Genomic DNA, 27,384 nt, shown 5'->3' with positions numbered 1-27,384 from the left:
TTTACTTAACCATAAGTATTGCGATAATATTGATCCATTTCTCTTGTATGAGAAAAGAGACTGATCAATAAATACCATCTTTTATTGAACACGCCCGTCTCTTCCTTTTCTCTACAATCTGGTGAGACTAAGAATGCACGTACTGACTGAGTAAAATAAGTCGTCTTTTGTTTGCACACGACTCTAGAGATACACTCTTGATTAGGGGAGAGCAAAGTTGTCATGTTCTATGGTTGTCAGAAACTAAATCCCTTCTTGTCTATCCAGGGAGGTTCAACTCCTCCTTGCCTATTCGAGAAAGTTTCTAGTGAACTCTGAGCTAGCTGGCAAACCCAAAACTTTAAGTCTAATATCGACAGTAGTAGACCTAGTTAACGTCTAGTCTAGGCCTATACTATTGAAGGTATTATTCCAAAGCGCAGAGCCTATTGGGATAATAGGAACTACACTACAGTTTCTAGAGGTTTCTCTTTGAAGTGCTTGGAATTTCCTGACTCTCCAGCCCTGGCTTCAAGCTGGCTGCAGGGAAAATGTGGAGGTAACAATCCCTTTGTGTGAAGACTGAGCACAGCCCATTCTTTTGCAAGTCGGGCTCTGCACCCTCACCCTGCCAGCAGATGGCCCTCTCAGGCACACCTAATCTCTCTATTGTGTGACTGTCTGAAAGGAATTCACAAATTCTGCCAGTTACACCCAGTCATGTGACACTGAGGAGGCTGCAGGAACCTAATGGCTAGGTGCAAGAAAATCCCAGCTTTCTAAAAGTGTGATTTTCAAAATGGCAATAGAAAATCGAACTTCACGATTAAAGGGGATTTTTAAATACAATGTCATAGATACCCAAAGGTAAATGCTTATCTGTCCCATTGCAAGCGTTAGCACTTATTAAATGTAATAAGGCTACCTAATCTTTTCCTATGGGACAGTAGTAAAAAATGAATTTAGGAGGACAAGTTAAAAGTACATGTCCAGTCTTTTAATTACAATGCACCCTGCACTATGGGCTACATAAGGCCTACCTTAGAGGTGATTTACGTGCAATAAATGGGGAGTTTAAAGCTTGGGAAGGGTGTTATATATATTGCCAAGTCAAATTCACAGTTTAAAACTGCATTCAGGTTGCAATGGTAGGCCTGGGACATATTTTAATGGGTTATTTATTTACTTATTTGAAAAGTTTTATAAAGCGCCAACATGACTCATACAGGTATCAGAGCTCTCTACAAAGGAGCGGAAGTGGAAGGAGGTACAAACATGAATACAACATCATAAAGGGACATGTGAGGTACCAGAAAAGCAACAAAGTCATATGAAGCATATGGAAAAACAAAATTACATTGCTGAAACCGAGGTAATGACATATGTGGTGGTGCATGTAAAGTTCCACAAGAGCAATAAATCTGTCAACAGGAAATAAGAGTATTCTTGTGATATTGCTGATACACGCGGCGTGGGTTGAGCGGCTTTGTGCCACTCATACAGGCTTAGGACGTACTGTTCTCTGGCCAACTGTGTCTCTGACAAACGCTTTATATATACGTCTTTTCAAGAAAGCTGTGTGTTAAGCGAGACACACTGCCAGGATTTGAGCTCAAAGGGCCCGATTCACAGAACTAACGTAAGACAAAATCCTAAACTTATTACCATTTTGGTATGCACAGAAGGCACTTACTCATTTCAATATTCACAGAAGTTAGGAGTCCTAACTTTAGGACTCCTAAATGCCTTCTGTGAATACTGAAAGTCTTAAAGTTAGGATGTTTCTCAGTTTAGGAGTAGTAAAGTTAGAAGTCCTAACTTCAGGACTCCTAAATGCCTCCTGTGAATACCAAAATTCTTAAAGTTAGGATTTTTCTCAGTTTAGGAGTAGTAAAGTTAGGAGTCCTAACTTTAGGACTCCTAAACTGAGAAAAATCCTAACTTTAAGACTTTCAGTATTCAGAGAAGGCATTTAGGAGTCCTGAAGTTAGGGGTGTTGGATGGCAAAATAGTTTCCTCACAGGTGCAAAGGAACGTATTGGGGGAAGGGACGGCATTCAACTTTAGGTCAGTCATATTGTCCTCAATAGGGGAGGGTTGGCATTGTGGACCGCAGGTCCAGGATAACTAGTTGAAGAGACAACCCATGGGGGAAATTGGTGGGGGGCAAAGTGGCTTTATGCAGTGAGATGGGGTAAGTATTGGGACAGGAAACCGGAAGTTGATAGTTCCAGGGTGTTCTGCTCGATTTATGGGCTCTATTTATGAGTGATGGTGACTTTAAGCTTGCTACTATCCTGAATCTCTATTCTTGCCTTGTGTTGGTCCTTTGAAGGCCTTTTTGCCATACCTAAAAGCATAAACTAGAGGATAGCTGCTTAATATGATGATAGATCCCTTATTGTCGACTCTAATCCATCTATTGCCTATTGGCTTTGACATAATTATGTGTCCTTTCATGATTCTACCTATAGTAGAGGGTGGATCCTGTTGTCTTGACTTCATATTACATATTGGTATGGTTTGTGTAGGTACTCTGATAGAGCTAAGTGTTATTTCATCCTTCTCAGGCCTACAAGGCCCAGAACTAGAGAGACTCCATTTTGTTTTCTGTCCCTGCAGACTGAGATGCAGGGTAAAGGTAATGTTTTAGTTATGAGGTGTTGTTCGCTTGGAGAGAACCGGTTCAGGCCGGCCCTTGTCGAAGGATTGTATTTTTCTTCGTGCCGAAGACACAACATCGGGCCGGCCGGCTGGGGATGTGTCCTTGGTACGGGGAGGTGCAAGAATTTGGAGGGCGGCAGGCTGATGCCTGGAACTTTCCATGAGGAGACAGCATTCCATATTAGTGAAGTGCAGAGGCGGAGTCAGGGAGAAGGACTTTGGGTTGGAAGGAGTGCAGTCGTGGATTGGAACGGAGAGCGTTAGAGTGCAGAAGGAGAGGAGATGGAGCAGGGGAGAAGAGACAGTGGATGCTTGGAACAGAGGGAAGACAGACAGCCAGTGCGCTGGAACCAGAGAGAGAGAAACTAGAAGCAGTTGTGAGTAGATGGTGTTCTGAACAGAGAGAGAGATGAAGCAATGTTTGGAGCTGCAGACAGCAGTTAGAAGTAGTTACTTATCCGGAGGAGTTGTGATCAGCTGGAGTCTGAGGTGATGCCTTTTGGAAGAGACTGAAGTTATACTAATCTGTGAGAGCAGCTGGGGTGAATTGGACATTTGAACAGAGATAATCAGACAGAATGAAGAAGCTAGTGGAGCGAACGGTTATCAGAGCGGCAGAAACAATTAGACTGAAGCTGGAAGGCGGAGACAGTTCGTGGGGGAGAGGTGTCCAGTGCAGAGTGATCAGCGCAGATGCATGTCCAAGAGTGCAGAGGAGAATCACAGACGAGGGAGGAATCCAGATGACAGCTAGAACAAGACTCCATACTAATCAGGTGATATCTATCCTGTTATGTTAGTGCCCATGAAACATTATTACTAATCCTTTTCCTTTCAGCGGTGTGCAGTCTATTCACAGTCCCTGTTAGTTAGATGTGGATGTGGTCTTTACAGAGACCCTGCAGATCTGTGTATGTGTCTATTATGTGTTGCTAATGTTGTTATTGTTGTGTAATAAAGATACCCCAGTTCTTAGTGAGCCATTGTGCGGAAATTATTATTATTAGTGAGGCTAACCTTTCTTCTGGTCAGGTGCAGGTGAACGGATGCATCTCCCGTCCATGTGGGTCTGAGCAAAGGGGGTAGAGGAGAGCTTATATTTGATAATAACCTTTGCATAGTGAACCAGTGTGCTTCTTATTCTTGTATGAAAAGGTAACCTGTTCTTCTAGTCAGATGTTACTGTGAACAGATGCTACCCCTGATCAGGTAAGTGATAACTGAATAAGGGAGAGAGGAGCTCTTGGATTGAAGGATAGGTTGTACATCATCTAATTTGGCAACTATTGTGTGATCCAGAATATTGTAGTACTATACCCCTGATGAATAGTGAGACCGATCCCTTTATGTAATGGTAATCATAGGATATGCTGCCGTCTGGGTAGGTTGTCTGGGTTCGTATGGGACCGCGAGGCCGCCGATTCTGATACTGCCGTCTGGGTAGAGAGGTCTGGGTTCGTATGGGACCGCGAGGCCGCCGATTCTGATACTGCCGTCTGGGTAGAGAGGTCTGGGTTCGTATGGGACCGCGAGGCCGCCACTTACTGCCGTCTGGGTAGAGAGGTCTGGGTTCGTATGGGACCGCGAGGCCGCCGATTACTGCCGTCTGGGTAGAGAGGTCTGGGTTCGTATGGGACCGCGAGGCCGCCGATTCTGATACTGCCGTCTGGGTAGAGAGGTCTGGGTTCGTATGGGATCGCGAGGCCGCCACTTACTGCCGTCTGGGTAGAGAGGTCTGGGTTTGTATGGGACCGCGAGGCCGCCGATTCTGATACTGCCGTCTGGGTAGAGAGGTCTGGGTTCGTATGGGACCGCGAGGCCGCCGATTATTGCCATCTGGGTAGAGAGGTCTGGGTTCGTATGGGACCGCGAGGCCGCCGATTCTGATACTGCCGTCTGGGTAGAGAGGTCTGGGTTCGTATGGGACCGCGAGGCTGCCGATTCTGATACTGCCGTCTGGGTAGAGAGGTCTGGGTTCGAATGGGACCGCGAGGCCGCCGATTCTGATACTGCCGTCTGGGTAGAGAGGTCTGGGTTCGTATGGGACCGCGAGGCCGCCGATTCTGATACTGCCGTCTGGGTAGAGAGGACTGGGTTCGTATGGGACCGCGAGGCCGCCGATTCTGATACTGCCGTCTGGGTAGAGAGGTCTGGGTTCGTATGGGACCGCGAGGCCGCCGATTCTGATACTGCCGTCTGGGTAGAGAGGTCTGGGTTCGTATGGGACCGCGAGGCCGCCGATTCTGATACTGCCGTCTGGGTAGAGAGGTCTGGGTTCGTATGGGACCGCGAGGCCGCCGATTCTGATACTGCCGTCTGGGTAGAGAGGTCTGGGTTCGTATGGGACCGCGAGGCCGCCGATTCTGATACTGCCGTCTGGGTAGAGAGGTCTGGGTTCGTATGGGACCGCGAGGCTGCCGATTGCTGATATTATAGGAGGTACATGGTATGCATCTTAGGAATTCCCTGTCCTTAGGTGGTAGATATATGTTGTTACCTATTGTGAATAGGTCCTAGGGAGGGGGAGAGGGTAACGTTCTGGCTGAGTTAGTAAGGCTCTGATGAGCTGGTTCTATCTAATCTGAGAAACAAGGCAGAACACAGGGTGAAGTACTTGAGCATGAGGCTAGGTGAAGGGTAGGAAAAGCAATCGTTATGGTATTCAGAATTGAGTTCACCTATCAGGGTTAGGTATGTTGGTATTTCACTCACCATTTATGTTAGTCGATATGTCAGACCGGCTCGGGGGGAGTGAGGGGGAAGCAGAATAGGTGAATACAGAGGAGGAGGACATGAAAGGTTACGGAGCTGAGGGGAGACTTTGATTATGTAGACTAGCAGGGACTATATTATCAAGTTTATTTTTAATCCTCATAAAGATTCTGTCAAAGCATTTAAAATTCAGGTCCAAAGCTTGTATAAGGATGTTTCCATTATTATAGAAGGATATGGCAAGATCAGGCAACATCTCAAAGTTCCTGGGCAGGAATCTACCAACACGCAATACCGACAAACTCTTCCCTGTGTGCACCGGGATACAATGGGTAGAGCCAAGGCAACAGAGCATTCAAAAAGTCGGGCTGCCACCCTACGAGGCATGCTGGTAGACCAGATGAAGTTCGCCCAGCCACGTAATACAGACAGGCTGCAAGTTCCACCTTGTAAGCATTGGGAGACAGGCAGGAAAGCCAAGGCAACTCCACTGACTCTTCATCAGCAATAGAAGCCCACAGGACAGTCACAAATCAAAAGGGACTACATCATGCTTTTATCCGAGGGCGGTGGGTTCGAGCCCGACCCGCATAACTGCACTAACGGCACCCTAGGACCCTGTGCAACAAAACAGATCCATTTCAGTGTAGCCCTCCCAGATAGGTGGAGTGGCCGCACAAAGCTCTCCATTACACTCCTCTCCAGTGCAGATGTCAGCGGGTCAGGGGGAGGGGGACTTAGGCTACCCACAAGCCCATCCGCTGAGAAGGCAAAGGAGCCACTGCAGTTCCCAACACAGCCTCAGCTCCTTTCCAGTCCAGACACACAACTCCCAGATCACGGAGGTCCACGAAATCCACTGGCCAGGTCGGCACTGAGTTGTCACCTCCGGGTCCAACTTCAATAGACCGGGACCTCTACTTCGGTCTTGCTTGGAAGATTGGATCTGATCCCAGCTCTGGTGTGGATCGCAATTCACAGCTGGCGAGTTTCCACTATCCCGATGAGTCAAGTTACAGCGAAATAACCAATTACTCACTCTAGAATGTAATTCTGTGCAACATGCTAGGCAGCAGCAGGGTGGATGGCAGAGATTAAGGCTGAATTGTCATGGATTCATGATCCCAAAACTTGGAGCTCCCTATATGTGCTCAATCTTCCTGACTATCTTGTTCTGTCTGTCCTTAAGTGGGTGAGACAACAAGTGCTGCAGGCCCACTAATGACATTTAATTTACAGGCCCTGGGTATATTGCATACCACTTTAAAGGAGATTTATAAGTAAATTAAATATGCCAATCAGGTATAAACCAGTTTAACCATGTTTAGGGGATTGAGCACAAGCACTTTAGCAAACATGCACAGTCCTAAGGCCAACAAAAACACATTTTAGTGGAAAAACAAAGGGAAACAGACAAAATGTTTTGGGGAGGACCACGTTAGGGCTGGCTGGTCTAACACAAGTCCTACCAGCTGAAAGTAACTACCCAACCTCCTGGGAGTCTCAACACTAAGGTGGAAGAACCTAGATAAACCATCAGCATTAGAGTGATCTGATCCAGGATGGTGTACTACCACAAAGTCCATTCTCTCTATTGAGGTAGGCCACCTCCACAATTTTGGATTCTCACCACTCATTTGCTTGAGCAACTTGAGGGGACTCTGGTCTGTCTGAACCCAGAGGTAAGTCCCAAACGAGTATGGTCTCAACTTCTTCAGTGCCCAGCCCACAGCAAAGGCTTTTCTCTTGATAGCACTCTACCTCTATTACCTGGGAAGTAACCTCCTAGATATGGAAGCTACAGGTTGATCTAGGCCCTCCTCACTGAGCAGTGACAAGACTGCCCCTATTCCATGCTCTGAGGCATCTGTCTGAAAAAGGAATTCCTTTGACACTTCAGGGACCTTGAGCACAGGGGCATGCGCATGGCCTATTTGAGGGAGTCAAAGGTTTTCAAGCAAGCCTACATCCAGATCACCTTCTTGGGCTGCTTCTTTGAAGTCAATTCAATAAAGGGGCAACTATTACTTGACAAACCATCAGCAATATGCAGTGAGGCCCACGAAGACCTTAAATTCAGTCTGAGTTTTAAGGGGCTCCCACGCCATAGTAGTCTCTATTTTGGTATGGAGGGGCTGCAACTTACTCCTGTCCACAAGGTGACCCAAGTACACCGCAGACCTTTGCCCTATCTGGCACTAACTGGCCTTGATAGTCAGGTGTGCCTGTTGAATTGCCTGAAGCAATTCCCACAGTTGAAAGAGGTTGTCCTCCCAGCTGCAGCTGAAAACCGCTGTGTCATCCAGGTAAACAGCACTGAAGGCCTCCATCCCAGCCAAAACCTGGTTTACCATACTCACTGGAATATGGCAGGAGCAGGTTCAGTCCAAAGGGCATTACCTTAAATTGGAAGTGGCCCTCTGGAGTAGAATGCGTTGATTTGTCTTTAGCCCCCTTAGTTAAGGCAATATGCCAGTACTCTGATGTCATTCAAAACCTGGGCCCATATTTATCAAGGTTTTGCATCGCCCTTTCGCCATGCAAGGGGGTGCATGTGCATGGGCGACACAAAACGTAAGTGAAGATTTATCCAGCCACGGAAGCGAAGGTGGCCCTGCTTGGTTGATAAATCTAGAATAACACAAGGCAGCTCAAATTGCTTCCTTACATTACTTTGTGTTAGGGAGGCGTTCCATGGATGGAGCGTGGGTGTTCCCATCCATCCGTCCATGGATTTTGGTGCATTCCCAGATTTACCATTAGTGGTAGAGCTGGGAATGCGTCAAAATACTATGCCTTCACAGGTGAGGCGTAACGAGGAGAAATATCTATATTTGTCCTCATTTGTCAGCCTTTTTTCTGCATTGTTCTCCTCATTCTGCAGCACACATAGAAAGAGGAAAATGCCTCTCAGGATTGATTTTGTGCAATCCTGCACAAAAATAATCCTACCTACAATGCAGACACCCTAGCAACATGACACAAGGGTGCCTGCATTGGGGCTAGGCAGCCAAAAGTATGCCAGTGCTACAAAAGGACAGGACTGCACTGTATAAGGTAGATACAATGCGTTCCTGCCCTTGCCCTTCAATGCAGTGCAGTGCAACAAGCTTGCTTGCAGCGTTGCGCTGAATGAAAGAATGACAAGGCGTCCCCCTAAGTCTCTATGCACCCAAACAAAAATGCTAAGATGTAGTTTGAGTTGTGTTGCTGTCTAGTGCATGATTTGATGAAATGCTTTATTTTGTGCAAATAAATATTACTAAAACATAAATGTCACTATAATATGTTAACAATATAATTCACATTACATGGTGCATATGTTATCCATTACTTTGTAGTGCCTCTGTGTTCTTGTTTTGACACCTGATTTTTCTATTAAAATCAGCATGAAGATTCTTCAAAGGTGAACAATAACTACATTATAGGAAAGCATGTAATATATATGCTCACTGAAGTCAAATAGCATGATAATTAAGGCACTGTACTAATAATGCCACCATCCATTCTCCTAAAAGTAATAGGTTCCGGAAGGTAAACGTTTAAAGTAGAAATATATTACTGACCAGTTGTTACACTCATCCTGTACAATAGAGCCAGACTTGTAAGAGGATCCATGATAAATACAAGGGCATTCAGAAGGTGTGACGCAAACTCCATTTTCATAAATTAGACCTAAAAAGTTGTAACAAAAAATGTAGTTTAGATTAATGTTTTACATGATAAAACTGACCTAGCACTGTTCATTCCAGCTGTTAATTGAACAAATGCCATTCATAATAAGACTTCAGGATTAGTCTCCAGGCCATGCATTTGCAAGGATCACTGAGCATTTAAAAAAGGAGCACACTGAAGGTCCCAAGCAACCAGTGCTTCAACACCAAATCAATTACAGAAAGTTAGCCTCACTTTACCTCCTTGATTCTACAGGCAGATGTGAATGAGCAGGCAAAGCCTATCTCAGGTGCTGATTGGTGAGTTTAAGTACCACGGTTACAATAAAAATGTGAGTGTTCAGCCATAGTTGTGTAATCATTTTACTATTTTGCAATGTCTTATATAGGACGTTAGGTTATTAGTTGTGCAGGATGTGAGGGCTGCACAAGTAATAGGTCCACAATTTACCCTTGTGGGGACCCAAGCCCCCCATTGTAGCGCTTGATTTTATCAAGGTAGTGAAGCAGAGCAGTCAAAGGCTTACTCAGGGAAGATGGTGTGGGCTACTAATCACCATTCGCTGGCATGCAACAATGACACTCAATGCATGATTATCCAGTTGGTGCTGTTTCTTTAGAAAAAGGAAAAGTACATTAGGCACATTGAAAATATCAAAGATGACATTGTGTAATCATCTTTGACCCCCCTGAAAGGGTTATACATACATATAAGGTAAGTCTATTGGCTTGGTCAAATGTTCAAGATTAAAAACCAACATGTAGCACGATCATTTCGTATGTAAATGCAATCATCAAAAATACCCATGTGTAAATGCACTTATTATTGTTAATAAAGCACATCCACCTTGATCAATTATTACTGTCAACAATATTATAATAAAGCATTTTAAAATGAACAAAACGTGTGTGTATACTTTATATGTACTTTCAAGCCTTATAAAAACAGCCTCTAGACCAAGTAAAATGCAACCATAGATTCAGCCCTTAGGGAGTGCTTCATTGCATGTATCTTTTGTCTACAACTTCAGACCACGTTAAATGGAGTCATAGAACCAGCCCCTAGTGAGAGCTACACTCCCAGGTGTAGAGCAAGAGCTCCAGCCTTGGGAATGCTTTCAAAATTATGTGAAAAATTCCAGAGAGTCAAGGACTTTTTGACCCCACAAATGTAGGGTCAGTTGACCAAATAATATTCCTGGGGGGCTACTGTAGCTTCTACAGCCCACACACAACACTTTTCAAGGTCGTTGGTGATGCCCTGTGATCCTGGGACAACCAAGAAAATATGCAAACCAAGAAGGGCATTATGTGGCATTCCAGCTAAGAGCAGTGAATATTTTATTAGCGGTTCTCCCGACATGCGGGGGTAGTTGTGAAGATTTTGTTTTGTGTTTTCATTTTAATCCTGGGAGTGCCCAGTCCCACGATCACCTCCGTTTACCTCCAATCTTGAGAGCAGCCAACAAAGCCCACCTCTGGCTGGCCCGCCACCTCCCGCGTGGCAGCCTATCTTTAACTTCTGCAGGAACCTGCAGCTCTTTTGTCCGATACCACCACTTGTGGGGGACAGGACAGCCCTCTCCCTGTCTCTTTGTCTTTGGGGGTCTGGGATGAGGCTTCCAGCCCCTTATACAGTAAATACAGCCTGGCCAATAGAGAGGCTGGAGAGGGCACTCCCTGTACGCTCCCTACCTTTGGTAAAAAAAAGGACTTTTTTAACAATCTTTTTATTTAGTTTCAAAAGGAAGGAAAAAAATAGTAAAAGAAAACAATAGAGAATTAGCAGCAGATCATCATAGTATATTTGTGAACGCCACTCTGGGGGAGGGGGACCCCTTCCAAATAATACAAACACAGTAAGGTAGCTATATAAGTTGTAGTGGAGGGTCATGCTTCACACAATTGTCTCTCAAAGTAAGGGGGAGCCCTGCTCTGGATCCTCATGGTTCAAACTGGATTATGTGCTTAGGCCTCTATATGAACGCCATCTTGCCCAGACTCGGTCCCACTTATGCGGACAACCCCTCCACGAATATATTGATTTCTCATTTGTCATGCAGCAATCCATGTCGCGCTCTCACTCCACTGTAGGGCCTTCACAGCCCCCCACAAGCATGTAATGTTTTGTTTGGCGACCACAAGACCCAATGACAACCATATCCTAATGTATTTTGGTGGCCGGTCATCTCCCCATAAATGTAGGAGACATATTTTTGCTGTGTCTCGGGGACCCCTGCTTTTACCGCTCCCATAATTCTCTGTAGTTGTATCCAAAAGGTTTTTACAATCAGGCATGACCATATAATGTGGGAGGTTGTGCCTCTTTCACCACAGCCCCGGAGACAAAGATACATTTGCGAGTGGCCCATGGCCCGGATCGCAATGCGTGACTAATACGAGCGGTGCAGTATACGAAGGTAGATCAATCGAAACCCTGTATGTATGGTCACTTCGTGAAAAGTTCCCAGCACCTCTTCCCACTCCCTGTCATCACAATCCCAAATATCTCCCTCCCATTTAATCCTGAGTGCAGTAAGGGTGGTTGGTGAATTATTTATTTGTTTCTTGTAGATGAGTGAGACAGTTTTTTGGGTAGTGGTTCAGCGAGGACTCTGGCTTCTAGGGGGGAGGAGTCTAGAATAGAAGTGCCATTAGGGATGTGAGCCTTTAGGGCATGCTGGAGTTGTAAGTACCTGAAAACCACAGTAGGTGCCAAATCGTATTGGGCCTGCATTTCCAACCAGGTATGCATGTTGCCATCCCTCCACACATCACCCATTGAGGGTATCCTTATGAGGTTCCATGGCTTGAAGCCCTGGAGGGTTCATACTTGAGCACGTAAGTCACTGCACCACAATGGGGTCATGTTGGTAGGTTGCTCCCTCCAACCCAGGAACTATGTGGCCGATTTCCAGACCTGACCCACTGTGTGTGTATGAGGTAGGAGATTCTCAGCATTAGTTGAGCTATAGAGCACACCCTGATAGCCTTCACATCCCATCAAGAGCCTCTCCAGTCTGAAGGTGGGATGGTCACAGGGGGCGAATGCCCAGTCATTTGCCACTGCTAATTGTAATGCTGAATAATATTTTTTGATGCCAGGGAGACCAAGGCCTCCATTAGAAACTCGACACATCATCTTGGAGAGGGCTATCCGTGGTGGGGTTGTGTTCTGTAAGAGCAGGTGTAGAAGAGATTCAGTGGTGCGAAAGAACTTGTCAGGTTTTCGGTGGGGGTGGGAGGGTTTGCAGTGCATAGAGGGCAATGTAATCATTTTAAACATTGCTGCTCACCCTAAAAGAGAAAGTTGGAGAATCCTCCTGTGTTGTATATCCGATTCAAAGTGCTCAAGGACAGGATGCAAGTTTATTCAATAGAAAAGGAGGGGACCCATGGTAATGTGGATTCCCGGATATTTGAAACACCCAGTGGATAGGGGGAGGCAGACGCATCTGGGTAATGCAGGCATGGTACCTGTTATTAAATGACTAAGAGAGTTATCCCAATTAACAGTGTAACCGGAGTATTGGCCACATTTTTGTAGGATATGGGTCAATCAATTAATTGTCTTGGGGGATCGTTACATAGAAGAGAATGTCATCCACTTATAGAGATATAGGATCTTCTCATGATTCCCCCCTGGTAATGCCTCTCATGAGTGGGTCTTGTCGGCCCCATGCTGCCAGAGGATGTAGGGCAAGTGCAAATATGAATGAGGAGATTGGGAACCCCTGTCTGGTCCTCCTGCCCAGTGTGAAGTTGTGGGACAATGTACCATTGACCTTGACATGGGCTATTGGGTCTTTATATGATAAGTGTATCCAACCCAGAAAGTTGGGTCCAAATCCCATGCGTTGGAGCACTCTAAACATGTAGGTCCATTCCAGGGTGTCAAATGCCATTGAGGCATCCATAGACAATACCCTTGTGACTATCTCGTCGTTTCTGGAACCCTCCATTACCCAGTACAGCCTACATAGTTTGAGGCATGTCCCTCTGTTCTGCATGAAGCCGGATTGGTCAGGATGGACCAAGGAAGTGATCACCTGACAAAGCCTATTTGCGAGAAACTTGGCAAGGACTTTGATTTCAACATTGAAGAAGGAAATGGGACGATATGAGCTGCAGCGCTCTGGTGGCTTTCCGGTATGTATACGACTATTGTCACAAGTCGTTGATCCACACGAAGCATGCACATCTCCCACGCTTGCCTCCACATTTTAAGTATCTGAGGTGTCATTTGGAGGCGAGACATTTATAGAGTTCGATAGGGAGACCATTGGGTCCCTTTGCCTTGCCGAAGCTCAGTGATCACAGCGCCTGGTCCAGCTTGTGCAGTTCAATGTCCGCTTCCAAGAAGGTTCGATGTTCTTCTGTAAGACTGGGGAGTATTATGCCCCTCAGGAAATCCCCAATGTCAAAAAGTGACCAATTTGTTTTGGGTGAGTCAAGATGTGCAAATAGTATTGAGCAAATGCCTCTGGTTTACTCTCAGGATCAGAAATGGTGTCGCCAAAATCAGTGGTAATGTGTGAGACTCATCCCACTTGCTCAGTCCCTCTTTTCGAGTTTCCCCGTTTTGTTGTCCACCTCATAGAGACGTCTTTGAGACATGGTATGGGAAGCTCTTGCCCTGTCCTCCAGTATGTTTCTATATTCCTTCTGTTTCAGATGGAGGGTATGTAAACTGTCTTCATTTGTCTCATGACATCCCACTCTCTCTAAAGTTCTCCTTTCGCTCCCAGGTGTATGGAGTTGTGGTTGTCCGTTCTGTGTCCGACCCACTATTGAGGAGTACTCTCGGCCTTGGGTGACCGCCTTGTAGGCCTCCCATAGCATCAAGTGAGAGTCAACCGACCCCTCATTGAGTTGAAAGTAGGAAGTTGTGGCATCGGTCAAGTGCCCGATTAATTTGGCATCCTTAAGATGACAGGCGTTGATAGGTTGAGGGCCGGGAATTATATTGCCACTCCCCCATATCTCTAGCCACACCGGGGAGTGATCTGAGATCCCACGGCCAGGTGCTGGGCCTCAGCGGCTCATGCCAGGTGGATGGATTGAGTGATAATGTAATCTAATCTGGAAAGGCTGTGGTGGACCCAGATAGGAAGGTATACAAGCGTTTTGTGAGCGCCCGGTGTTGGCAAGTCCGAGGGCGGTGACAAAGTTAGACAGCTTGGGATCCCAATGGGCCGTACATGCTTGGGAGTATTTGTCCAAGTCAATTGAGAGCAGAGTGTTGAAATCGTCCCAAGGAGTAGGATCCATTCCGACAGCTAATGCAGCATCTCACTCAGCCTCAGGAGCATAAGACGGTGAAGCCGGGGTGGACATAGACAGAGCATAGATTAATTGGCATCCCCTCCCAAGCACCCGCCTGTGCCACATAGTTACCTTGAGGGTCATCCCAAGCCTTGTGTGGGATATAGGGCGTTTAGTTCATGACAAGGATACCCACCCCCATGAGTCAGCTATGTAGCCCGAGTGTGCCACCATGGTGTAGCCCCTTTAGGCATTGTTTTACAAGTATTGCTTAGTAGGTGTTTCGTGCAACAATACCACATCAGGCGCATGTTTCCGGATCAACTGGTGGACCATACCCCGCTTAATCTTATTGCAGAGGCAGTTTATGTTCCATGACAGGATAGTTAAGCGAGTATTGGAGCTAGAGGGGAGTGATATGGTGTTTGTTGGGAAATAAGGAGGTTGACTTCACACCCAGAAATGGTGTATACCATCTAGGGTGGGATTTTTGCTATGTTATAGGCAGAAATATACTATCGCATAGATCTCTGAACATAGATTTCTCTTTCAAAATCATCCCCACTATGAAGCCCTGTATTTTTATTAGTGCAGTTATACCTACCTCTTTGGTCATTATTATTTAACTCCCCTCTTATGGGTGCAAGGATAAACACATTTTCTTAATTTGGATACGCATTAGTGTTATATGGAAAGACATATAGCAACATTGCAAGATGCATGCAATGTTATTATTTTCAGATTTTTGCTAATTGTATGGAAATTACTTTTGAGTATTTGTTGCTTTTTGTTTTCCTTCCCTAAAGTAGTCCCTGTTTGCATTTTACAGTAATTCTTACACCATTATCCGCTTTCTCAATTTCCTTTGTTGAGTGTTAGACTGGAATATTTGACATTTTGGCACATCTATTTGTATCTCTTTTGTAAAAATAAGCATAATAGCAGCAACACCACAGATCTCATAATTAGAATGAGGCCCGTAACTTCTGTTATCTGTCTCATTGTAATTAAGAGGTCACCTTTAATGAGGGCCTAAGTGTTAGTTTGTTCATGCATAAGATAGTAAATAAGCAATTAAAAAGCCAATACGTAATTGTTTTAATATTCTAACAAATGCAATGTAAACTAGTTGAACAAGACAAAAACCAAAAGGTTGAAGACCCCTTTCAAAACAGTTCAGTTGTTGCTTCTATTTCAACTGCACATTAGATATCAGGGAAGCCTTCATTATAGTTCTTCAGTAGTTTCTATGGTATGTATATTTGTGCCTATCCCTGACTATGGTAGGTTGATTAATTGAAAAGCCAGGTCTATAGCTAGAGAAAGAAGCTCCAATGTGGAGCGAGAGGCCGTTCCATGCTTCAAGAGTGATGAATGAGAATGCCCATTCTCCTGATCTGGTTCTGGGTTAAGTTATTTTTAGAAATTGGGTTTCTGGTTGGCAAAGGTATGCTCTCTGTCCAATCAGGAACCACAATCCTTAAAAGGATAAATCAAATACACACAATAAATTAACCTGTGCTCACTCTCTGGTTGCTTGGGAGAGAGCAGGCAGGCTTAACTTAAGAGTCAATGTGTAAAGTATTTGTGCAATACGTCAAACAGTAACTCAGTGAAAACACCACAAAAAGATTCCACACCAGTTTTTGAAAAATAGCTTATATTATTATGAACAAAACAACTAAAATCCAATCAGTATAACAGGAGTTATGAATTTTTTAAAGAATTAATGAAAATGCAGTGCTTAAAACCTTAAAGCGCCAGCTGGGAATATCTGGTCGCGTTAGAACAGGGTAATCCAAAAGTTCAAGACAACCACAATGGAGTTCAGGTCAGATACAGGGACCAGCCTTGGCCTTCTGAAAAGTACCTGGGAATGCTTCGTAGACAGAATAGAAATGCATGAAGCAAAGAGGCGATCCGTCGGTGTAGAATTGCTTAATCAACAGTGATGCTTTGGTACCGAGCCACGCGAAGTTGAAGCTGCATCAAAAACTGGAGATGATGCACCACACAGTCGGTGATGCAGGATCCCTGGTTTGTACAGAGAGGCGATGTATTGGCATCGAGGCAGATGCACCGGTGCCGATCAGTGCAATATCATCGATGCATTGATGTTTATCAGTTTCAACACTTTATACCCACTTCCAAGTGCCCAGGACTGGATTGGCATTACTTGGCATGGCAAATCTTGCAGCAAGCAAAGTCCAGGTACTGTTGCAGGTTGATGAAACTTTTTCTATGTATCTGAGACTTAGAACAGGGGGCAAGCCAACATGCCCTTGGAGTCAAACTGGGTTCAAGTGAGATGGATCCAGTCCTTCCTCAGCAGGGCAGAATGCAGCAGGCATCAGAGGAACACAGCAGAATCGCAGCTCTTCCAGAGCAGCAGTCCAGCAGAGTGGCAGTACCTGTAGCAGCACAGCAGTCCTTCCTCTCAGAAGAGTATGTCGTAGGTCCAATAGTGTCCGATTTGGTGAAGTCAGAAACCCAGTGCCTATACACAGTTGCGCCTTTGAAGTAGGGGTGATTTCAAAGGGGGAATTTGAAGTGCACAGAGGTCCTCCCACCCAGCTCTGGCTCCAGACTAACTCCAGGGTGGGTCTACAGCCCTTTGTGTGGGCACAGGACATAGCCTATTCAGGTGTAAGTGTCAGCTCCTCCCTCCCATCCTGACCAGGAGGGCCCATCAGGATGTGGATATCCAATCAGTCACACCTAAGCTCACTTTATGTGTGGCTGTCCAGAGGGAATGAACAAAGTTCACCTGCCCCCCCCCTAGACGTGTGTTGGAGACAGGATGCAGACGCACAGGGCTAAGAGCAGAAAAAGGCCATCTTTCTAAAAGTGGCATTTATTAAAAGGGTAGTGATAATTCCATCAGTACCAGTAAAGAGTATTTATCATTACCATTCCAATGATATGAAACATGAGAGGTCTACTCCTTCTCAACTTGGAATTATGGCTTATAAATGTAATAAGGAATTCTCAATGTTAGTCTATGAGATGGCAGCGGCGGCTGGCACAGGTAAGCGCGGTGAGGTGGAGCAGGGCACGGTTGGGGAATTCGACAGATGAGGGAATAGGTATTATTTATTTAATTATATCTATTCTGTCATCTGTCGACTCCCCCTTGCCACCCTGCCCTGCTCCTCCCCACTGCGTCACCGTGTTTACCTGTGCAGGCCACCGCTGTGAGAGGGGTAGGCTTCACAGTAGTGAAAGATGAATTTGAGTGTTTCTCCTTATCATAACATGCAAAACTTAAAAGTACATGTCCTACCTTTTGATTACACAGCACCATTTCTTAAGGACTTCCTAGGGCCTTCCTTAGTGGCTGGCCTGAGACATGTTAAAAGTGCTACTTGTATGAGTGGCACAATCAGTGCTGCAGACCCACTAATAGCATTTAATTTAGAGGCACTGGGCACAGGTAGTTCACTCTCCTAGGGATCTATAGATAAATTAAATATGCCAATTGTGGATAAGTCAATCAAACCTTGTTTTAGGGGGAAAGCAAATGCACTTTAGCACTGGTTGTCAGTGGTAAAGTGCTCAGAGTCCTAAGGCCAACATAAAGAATTCAGCAAATTGAAAGTAAGAAGGCAAAAAGTTTGGGGAAAGCCAACTCTAAAGCTGATAGGTCTAACAGTCAAGTAGTGCCGTGAATGTGTGTGTGAGGCGTTTGAAATGAACAAGTTTTTGTATTTAGAGCCAGTGGAGGTACCTGAGGTGTGGTGTGATGTGAGTCTATGAGATACAAATTAAGGACAAACTATAATGAAGGCTCCTTGCCACCGGGCACTTTTACAAAGAAACAAATGAATAGGACAGAAAAATGCCCATATTGGCAGGATGTTTTAGAAGCCACTGGGAAAGCAGAGTGGGGTCTGAGGGATATATAAGAGTGTGGTAGGCAGAGGAATGAGAAGCATATGGGGAACGAGAAAGGGGCAGGAAGAAGATGCGATAGACTGATACGAGAGGGGAATGACAAATGCAGAGGGCAAGAAGGGAGGAGTGGGACAGAACCTCGAGCAAGACTCACTCGATGCAGAAGCTGACAGGGAAGGCCTAATGGCTAGGGCGGTCGACCTCGACTCTGGGGAACTGGGTTCGAGCCTCGGCAATGATGCTGAACATCCTATGATTCTGGACAAATCACTGTGACTAACAAAAAAATGAATGTGTCCTCATGTAATACAACAGGTGCTCATGTAAAGCGCTCTGAGTCCCGATTCGGGTCAAGTTCGCGCTATATAAAACTGTAAAAAAAAAAAAGTTGTCTCTCTGGTGGAGCCAAAAGGATGCAGCCAAAAAGCCAGTTTCACCTGGTGAGAGATGAATATTCCACTGGGCTGAAAAAAAGTGCAAATGATTAAGCCTTAGCCAAAAAATAATAGAGACTGAAAAGTCGGTGGTCGAAACATGAACTCAAAGCCCTCTCTTTATTTTGTAAGCAATAGGCCTGAGTTGCAGCTGCACTGCCACTCCTATTCCCCAAAAAACAGCTGGTAGAAAAGTGGTTCAAGGGTGCCTTCCTCAATTCATTAACAAATGACTACAAGAACATCTCGACCTTCATTATGTTCTTGTAGCTTTATAATACAGTTGCTCATTATTGATGTTATCCAAGCTAGATGGAGTTCAGTGAGTACTTCTTTCTTGGGGAGTGACATATGCCTGACTGTTAGAAACAATTCCTGTATGAAAACACGCATTTATACAGTTAGAAATGTCTTTAGCGCATGTGGACTCACAACTCCTATTTAAGACAGGCCTGCATCAGTCTAAAGCTAGTGCGGATGGATGGTGTGAAATTAATAGTTTCATAATCTTTTAATAAACAAAAGAAAGATTTGTTATGCATTCTTTTAATATGTAATCTATTTTAACATGATGGTGTCTGAAATGTCGTTTCCTTTTTCGGGTGAAGAAGATTTACAGATTCTTCATTTAAATTCTCATTCATTACCTCTAGAGAACTTTACCAACTATCTGAATTGTTACAAATGAAGTTTCAGAACTGGTATACTATTATTTATTTTCATTGTTTGTTACTCCCTTTCATGTAGAGATAAATTACATTCCTGGATCAGACTCAAATGTTTTTACATTTGTTTTTCATTAGGGTTTGTGTTGCTTATGGGTTGTTATTAAAGCCAATAGCCCTGAGTATAGCAGGCCAGATGTTATTTAGATGTTTTGCCTGCATGCACAATAGGCGTGTGCAGGAAGTACATTAGGAAGAGAAGAGTGTAGATTGGTGTCTATTTATCTGCTTACATTGCTGGCAGATAAGAGATCGATAGTTTCACCAAGCCCTCATGCAATGACAAACGGAGTGCCATAAATGTTCATGACTTCACCTTTCAGTTTAATTATCTGAACTACAACTTTTTTATGCCACTCATATAAAGATTCAATTTTGACTCAACTAAGTACATGAATCAAAATCGTTTCATAATCGTTTCATAATAAAGTTACTTAGAGATTAATTCAAACTGTTTGAAATGGAATCAGAAAATGTTGATTTGCCTCTCACTGGCAACACTGCCTTTTAAATGCCTGCATCATATGGCCTCTCTCCATTAGAAGCTGTCGTCAGTGAATCTGTTTTGTTATAAAGGTAGCGGTTTTCTTTAACTTGGAGATCTCAACATGCTTGAAGTAAGATTTCTATTAAAGTAATTTTCTAGTAGGGTAAGGTACTTTAGAAAATGTTGCCTTTTATTTTTCCTCGTATTATTGACATAGTGAGACCATCGCTATCTTCTGCATTGGATTCAGGCAAGTGTCCTTCGTTTGACTTGCCAAATGTTTCTGGCCACTATTTAATTATGATTAGTAGATGCTTTCAAAGGGCAGCCAGGAGCAAGAGCAACAACCCGACCTTGCAGCGGGTATTGGCTGCCCGTTTAACTCTGGCTTCCAGTTACCAAATCGGGCGGGATATAGAAACGTGCAGGGGATGCTTCTCTGCACCTCTTTTGCCTGCTCCAGTGACTCTGGGGGTTTCATCTGCCTGCCTGAGAGCCCTGGTGGGACAGAAGTCCCAGGGCGCAACGAACGGCAGTTGTTTTGCCCCACCCCGGCGCAAAACAACAGCGGAGGGGACTTCAAGTCCCAGGGAGCAGTGCGTCACCCGCAGCTGCTGCCAGTTAGGGGGAGGTGTTTGCTATCGCGCTTGAAGCAATGAATTACCCCCCGCGGCGCTTCGCCCGGGCCAAGGGCGGGCCCGTCTGCGCCCGTCAAAGTCCGGAAGAGGCCGGGCTGGGCCACCCCTCTTTCACTTGGGTCCCGGACTCTGGATTGTCATACGAACCCCAAACAAGGTACTGATCATCTTTGTGTTTCCATCCTGAGGTATGATAGATCTAAGGAGAAGACCTGTGTTGAAATCTTGTAGTTAACCGTTCTCTGAGGTGGCGACACTTGTGGTGGTCTTCACATGCTGGAAAGTACTTTTAAACCAACTATAGACTGACCAAGACTATCATCTGGAACTTGTGTGGGCTGGGGTTTTGTTTACTATAGGACCATGGGTAAAAGAAAATCTATGAAAGGATGTGGGGGAGGGGGCGGTGGCAATAGCAAGGATAAGAAGGGGAAAAAAGCCAGAAAAGTGCTTAAAAATGCAGGTAGTAATTGTGTGATTGATCGCATTGACACTCTTATTAGCGAGTGCAAGGTCATACTAGAGTCAGAACCCAATACACAAGTTGGTAGTGTCAAATCCCCCTTGAGAAATACCAAAACCATTAATCGAAGCCCAAACCGAAATCCCGCCATCCCAGCAATGATTCTTAAAACAGGGAAGAAGGGACACAGTGCCAAGAGTTCCGAGAAGAAACTCGATAAAATAATGGAAGACCATCCCCCCAAAAGTTCAACTTGTACCAACCTGCCACAACTAGATTCAATTATTAATTGTAAAAATAGATTCTCTCCCTTGCTGACAGTGCGTGATGGTGATAAGGAAGCAAGTCCCCAACCACCGCAAGCGCAATCACCCAGCTATGCCGGGATCGAGGTTGGGAACAATGAAGCCAAGGACATGATCCAACTGGTTAATTTGCTGTGGCTTGAAATTGTCACGATGAAAACAATGATCAAGGGCCTTACCAATACAGTTAAGCTTCTCCTACAAAGCGATTTCTCCTTTACAGAGCAAAGTTACCTCATGCCCAGTCCTCCACTCCAACCTGGTCAGTCCATCGCCAGGAGGAATAAAATAGTCCCCGGTGCAAAATGCACCATACTGCCTGGTCATTTAACTGTGCCCACCGTAGTTCTGAGTCGAAATTCAAAGGTAGCACCCACCCCAGTCAGGAGTTTACCCCATCGAAGAGAAGGGAATCCCACTAAGAATGGAGGACCAGCAAATATGAAGGATCAGATTCCACAGGGCAGACTCACGTACATCGGCCAAATTAAACCGCTTGAAATAGGGAGTTATAAAGCTTCAGAACAGTACCCAAACTGACCTGGTAGATTTGAAAGCACCCCACACACATAGGGTTTACATGGTGAATGTACCAAAATACGACTTTAGTTTAGGCTCGGAAACTGCGAATTCTCTAACAAACAAATCTATTCATTGGATTCGGTATGTTAGAGGATGCCGCTCAGTGATTAGGGATGACATTACCAAGGCTCGTAGGCTTACCTCTCCAACTCTAGTAGGCTTACCTCTCCCACTCATCAGTTGTATTGTATTGAACTCACACTAGCAAGGGCAGATCTTGCTGAAAATCTCATTGCTCTAGAATTTAGAACTAGTTCTCCAGACTCGTCTTCTATTCAGTTTAGACGATCACCACCAGACATCCAGGGCAGGGAACATTCTAGACAGATCTTCACTAGGCAGTTGGAATATTCTTCACTGGGGGCCAATGATTGACTCATGTATGCGCCCCATATGCATCAAGTACCTAAAAATGGTTGTACAGCTACAATGGATGATCCCCTTAGTCCTGAGTGTTTGAGCATAGGCCCTGATCAAACAATAAGAAAAGTGGTAACATCTATGTATTCCGAGGGTGGCCCGAGGGAGTCTAGAAATACATCAACTGAGAGATCTAATGTGTCAACAATAGCGGGGCACTCAACCCAAAGGTTAACCATGTTGTCATGGAACATTGCAGGACTTAACTCAAAGTTTGTATCTCCCGAATGGCATGATTTCATTGAGGGATACGACATTTGCCTATTCCAAGAAACCTGGTTGGTGGCTCCCCTCCACTGTTTAGGATACTTAATTTATTATGTTCCGGCTATAAGAGGTGCTAGGATGTCCGTCAGGGGGACTGACAATTTGGGTAAGACAGGAATTAGGCTATGATATTCAGGTACTTGAGACCCAAAGCAACGATATCTTGGCCATAAGATTGAACATGGGTCCCCACGGGAACATTGACATTTATAATGTATATGTTAGAGGAACTAGAGGGAAGAAGTCAAATGTTTTTGCGGCTCTTGATGAACTTCTAGATCATCATTCAGGGAAAACCGGTGTTCTAATAGCTGGTGATTTTATTTCGCCGTTTGAGCCCCGAGAACCTTTCAAAGCTCACTGCAGCTGAAAATAGGATCTTGCGCAAGATTACGACTCTTCCCCAAAGTACCCCGTGTGCCCCTACTCGTCGATCTTGGAAGAAAACCACTGGCGGATGTAGCCAAATTACGGAACTAGCATTGTATACTGCAGGCACCTTTTGGAAAGGTGCCTGCATGCGCGCTACGCTGGCTGTCATTTAAGCGTGCTGCGCTTACTATTACTTTTAAAAATACCCGTTTTTGCAATTGTGTATTTTTTGACTGTTTGCCCCTGATTTTAACTTCATAATTATTCTGCCCACATTCTCGCACTCTAAATTGTGCCCTCACCGCGTTTAGCGCGGAGTTTGCTGTCTTCTTGCAGCCTCCTCGTGGCGCTTGGCCGCCATCTTGGGGTGGTCTCTGCCTCCACGCGCCATTAGCCTGAGCGCTCTAGCGCTCCCAGTCGCCCAGGTGAGCTGCTACTTAAGGCGAGCTCTCCTGCTTCTCGGCCTTTGGAAAGGTGCCTGCATGCGCGCTACGCTGGCTGTCATTTAAGCGTGCTGCGCTTACTATTACTTTTAAAAATACCCGTTTTTGCAATTGTGTATTTTTTGACTGTTTGCCCCTGATTTTAACTTCATAATTATTCTGCCCACATTCTCGCACTCTAAATTGTGCCCTCACCGCGTTTAGCGCGGAGTTTGCTGTCTTCTTGCAGCCTCCTCGTGGCGCTTGGCCGCCATCTTGGGGTGGTCTCTGCCTCCACGCGCCATTAGCCTGAGCGCTCTAGCGCTCCCAGTCGCCCAGGTGAGCTGCTACTTAAGGCGAGCTCTCCTGCTGCTCGGCCTTTGGAAAGGTGCCTGCATGCGCGCTACGCTGGCTGTCATTTAAGCGTGCTGCGCTTACTATTACTTTTAAAAATACCCGTTTTTGTAATTGTGTATTTTTTGACTGTTTGCCCCTGATTTTAACTTCATAATTATTCTGCCCACATTCTCGCACTCTAAATTGTGCCCTCACCGCGTTTAGCGCGGAGTTTGCTGTCTTCTTGCAGCCTCCTCGTGGCGCTTGGCCGCCATCTTGGGGTGGTCTCTGCCTCCACGCGCCATTAGCCTGAGCGCTCTAGCGCTCCCAGTCGCCCAGGTGAGCTGCTACTTAAAGCTCACTCTGCCCGCGCAGCGGTGACGCCTGACTCGCGCCGGAGTCGAGCCAGAGTCTGCCCGTCTGCGCCCGTCCGCGCTAAGGACGCGCGGGACGCTGCGGGATTCTGTTTTCAGACCTCCTTCACCTCATCCTTTGGAATGAGAGGATGATTGCCTATTCCAGTGCCTCGCTTCGAGCCATCAGGGATTCTCTCCCACGCTGCTCTGCTGCATCACACCATCCGCTGTGTGGCCCGTGTCAGTGTGCCTGTAACAGGTGGTCGCTGGACCGGGCGGTAGGTATTCGCGATCTTGCCTCCCCCCCTGCTCCACAAGCTCTTTCTGGTGTTTCCCCTGTGACTGGAAGCCTGGGGTATGGTCTACGATTCTTAAATCTTAATTCCAGATCTCTGGTAAAACACCATTTGTCCGTTGCAGATCTTATCTTGGATGAGATGCCAGACCTGCTTGCCTTAACTGAAACTTGGCATCAGGATACCGATGATGCCATAGTCAATCTCGCCTGCCCTCCGGGCTATTTATGTTTTACATCTAATCGTCGGTCTAGAGGTGGAGGCATCGCCTTATTTATCAAATCCACTTTCGCATGTACCTGGACGGTCTTGCAGATTGCTGGATGTGAAAGCGCGCTGTTTAAGGTTACCATCAGCCCCCAGTTCTCGCTGTCAGGGATTTTCGTTTACCGCCCCCCAGGCAGCGATGTTGCTTTTAGAGGTGCCTTTCCGGAGGCAGTGAGCACACTGGCTAGTGGTTGTGCTAATTTTTCGATCCTAGGTGACCTCAACCTCCATTTTGACAGGCTAGAGACTTTGGCCATCAGTGGTTTTCTGGCCGACTTAGAGGCCCTGCAGCTGACCCAGCTGGTCTCTCAGCCTACACACGTGGCCGGCCACACTTTGGATCCGTTTTTTACGAACCTTTCGGATGTCCAAATTGTGGCGGTTGATCCTGTGGCATGGTCTGACCACTTTCTGGTGTCTGCCTGGCTTCCCCTTCGTGCCATTCCTACTATTCCACCTTCTAGGCGGATTCCTCGGCGCCACTGGAACAAACTTAGGCTAGAGGACCTTCATTACATCATGGCTGTTGAGCCTTTAGGTCCTCTGCTGAATGTTACTTCGGGCTATGACCTGTTCTGTAATTGGATTACTAAGGCGCTTGACGCCCTGGTACCTATCATCTCCAGTAAGTCCAGTTCCCGGCAGGCTAGCCCCTGGTACGACAGTGCGCTGCGCGCCTTGAAGTCCTCCTGTAGACGGGCAGAAAGGGAGTGGCGTAAGACGTATGACGCCGTTAGAAAAACCGCTTACCTGGCCTCTGTTAAGCTCTACCATCGAGCTATATGCAGGACACGGGCGGCGTTTTACGCAGCCGAATTTCGGAACAGCCTCAATCCTACTAAGACCATTTTTAAAACCATAAAAGATCTGATGGCAAAGAGAGCTGCCCCACAGTTGGATAGTTCCATCTCCCACTGCGAAGCCCTAGCTACTTTTTTCTTGGGCAAAGTTAAGAACATTTACCAGGTGTTTCCAAGCACAACGTCACCTGTGATCCCCTGGAGGGGCTCCAGTATCTGCCCGTCGCTGCACTCTCTTCCCATTCTTTCTGATGAGGAGTTTGCCAAATGGGCTCTGTGAGTCAAATCTGGCTCGCCTGCAGACCCGCTAAGATCTGCCCTTTTCAGGGATGTTGCTTTCCAGGGACGCACAATAGTGTGTTCACTGATTAACCTCTCCCTGACCTCGGGCCTTGTCCCTGCCAAGTGGAAGCAAGCGGTGGTTTCCCCGATCCTAAAAAAAACATCCTTGGATCCGTTAAAACCAGAAAACTACCGCCCTATCTCTCTGCTTCCTTGGCCGGCCAAAGTTATGGAGGCCCATGTAAATCTGGCCCTCGCGGAGCATATGACCCGAGCTAATGTCCTGGATCCCATGCAGAATGGGTTCCGTGCTGGTCACAGCACGGAGACGGCCCTTCTGGCAATGGTTGAGTATTTGCGGACTGTGCTGGATGCAGGTCAAACGGCAGCGCTTATTTTATTAGACCTGAGCGCTGCCTTTGACACTGTCTCCCATCGCATCCTTCTACACCGCCTACAGGACATTGGCATCTGTGGTTCGGCTCTGCAATGGTTCCGCTCCTTCCTTAGTGATCGCTCCTTCTGCGTTGCCACCCCTCCTTTTCAGTCCAAGTACCATCCTTTGGACCTGGGGGTGCCCCAGGGCTCCTCGCTGAGTCCCACGCTTTTTAATCTGTACGTGCAGCCGCTGGCTGAGGTCGCCAGGCAGTGGGGCCTAACCATGGTCTCCTATGCCGACGACACTCAGCTAGCGGTTACGATCAGCGGGGATGACGAGCAGGATGCCCCCAGGTTCCGAAACGGACTGAGAGAGGTGGCCAGCTGGATGAATAACAACTGTCTCCAGCTGAACGTGAAAAAAACGGAGGTGATGATCGTTGGAAGGGATGCGGACCTTTGGGGGGACAGATGGTGGCCACCCGAGCTGGGACCGGCCCCGGCACCAGTCCTGGAACTCAGGAATTTGGGAGTGTGGCTCGACCACACATTAAGTTTTGTGACCCATACCAAGAGAGTGGCGGCATGCTGTTTTGGGATATTACGCGGGCTAAGACCTCTGCTCAAATTTTTTTGATGCTTCTACAAGACAGCTGGTCATCCAAGCAATGATTATTTCCCGGTTGGACTACGCCAGCTCACTCCTTTTAGGAGTGAATCAAGCCGAGATTCTTCGTTTACAACGGGTACAGAACGCAGCGGCTAGGGCGGTGGTCGGATTGCCACGGACCTGTCCTACCTCTAATACTCTGCGGTCCTTGCACTGGCTACCGATTAAAAAGCGAATACACTTTAAGGCTCTTAGCCTGGTCTTTAAAATTCTGCAAGAGTCGGCCCCTGAGATACTTAACAAACTTATCTCTCCCTACGTTCCAACTCGTTCACTTGGATCTCTCGGCCAATCCCTTGTGGTTGTTCCCCGCTTTAGACTCAGCCGGATGGGGGGACGCTCCTTTCGAGTGAAAGCTGCAACTCTCTGGAATGCGCTTCCCTTGGAAATCCGCCTCTTGGATGATCTAATATGCTTTCGTAGGGCCCTGAAAACTTTCTTGTTTTAATTCTTCCCTGTTTTAAGTGTCCCTGCTTTTTTGTTGCTGGTTTTAGTGTTGTGTTATGTCCACCTTTCCCTGCGCCAGGACGCTCCTTCGCTGGAGCAGCTGCGCGCATTAAAAATGTAAATAACATAACATAACATAACATAACAGGCCTTGCAGACATACTAAAGGCTGATAAATTTCACCAAATCAAATGGATGCGGGAGGTTAGAGCCACCCTAGCATCTATGGGCATGTCAGCACTCTGGGAT

General features: G+C 46.2%; 1 protein-coding gene across 1 annotated transcript in view; it reads right to left on the bottom strand.

The window, feature by feature from the left end:
- The window catches only part of OTOG (otogelin), a 1,048,712-nt gene that overhangs the window by 790,172 nt on the left and 231,156 nt on the right, over positions 1–27,384 (bottom strand). Inside the window, exon 10 of the mRNA XM_078682941.1 lies at positions 8,922–9,030. Within this exon, the coding sequence (XP_078539067.1) occupies positions 8,922–9,030 (109 nt within the window). The remainder of the gene's footprint in view (positions 1–8,921; positions 9,031–27,384) is intronic.

Source organism: Lissotriton helveticus, chromosome 3_1, assembly GCF_964261635.1.
Source record: "Lissotriton helveticus chromosome 3_1, aLisHel1.1, whole genome shotgun sequence".
NCBI classification, from domain to species: Eukaryota; Metazoa; Chordata; class Amphibia; order Caudata; family Salamandridae; genus Lissotriton; species Lissotriton helveticus.
The sequence above is the reverse complement of the archived record's forward strand: the minus strand, read 5'-3'. Positions and strand labels throughout refer to the sequence as shown.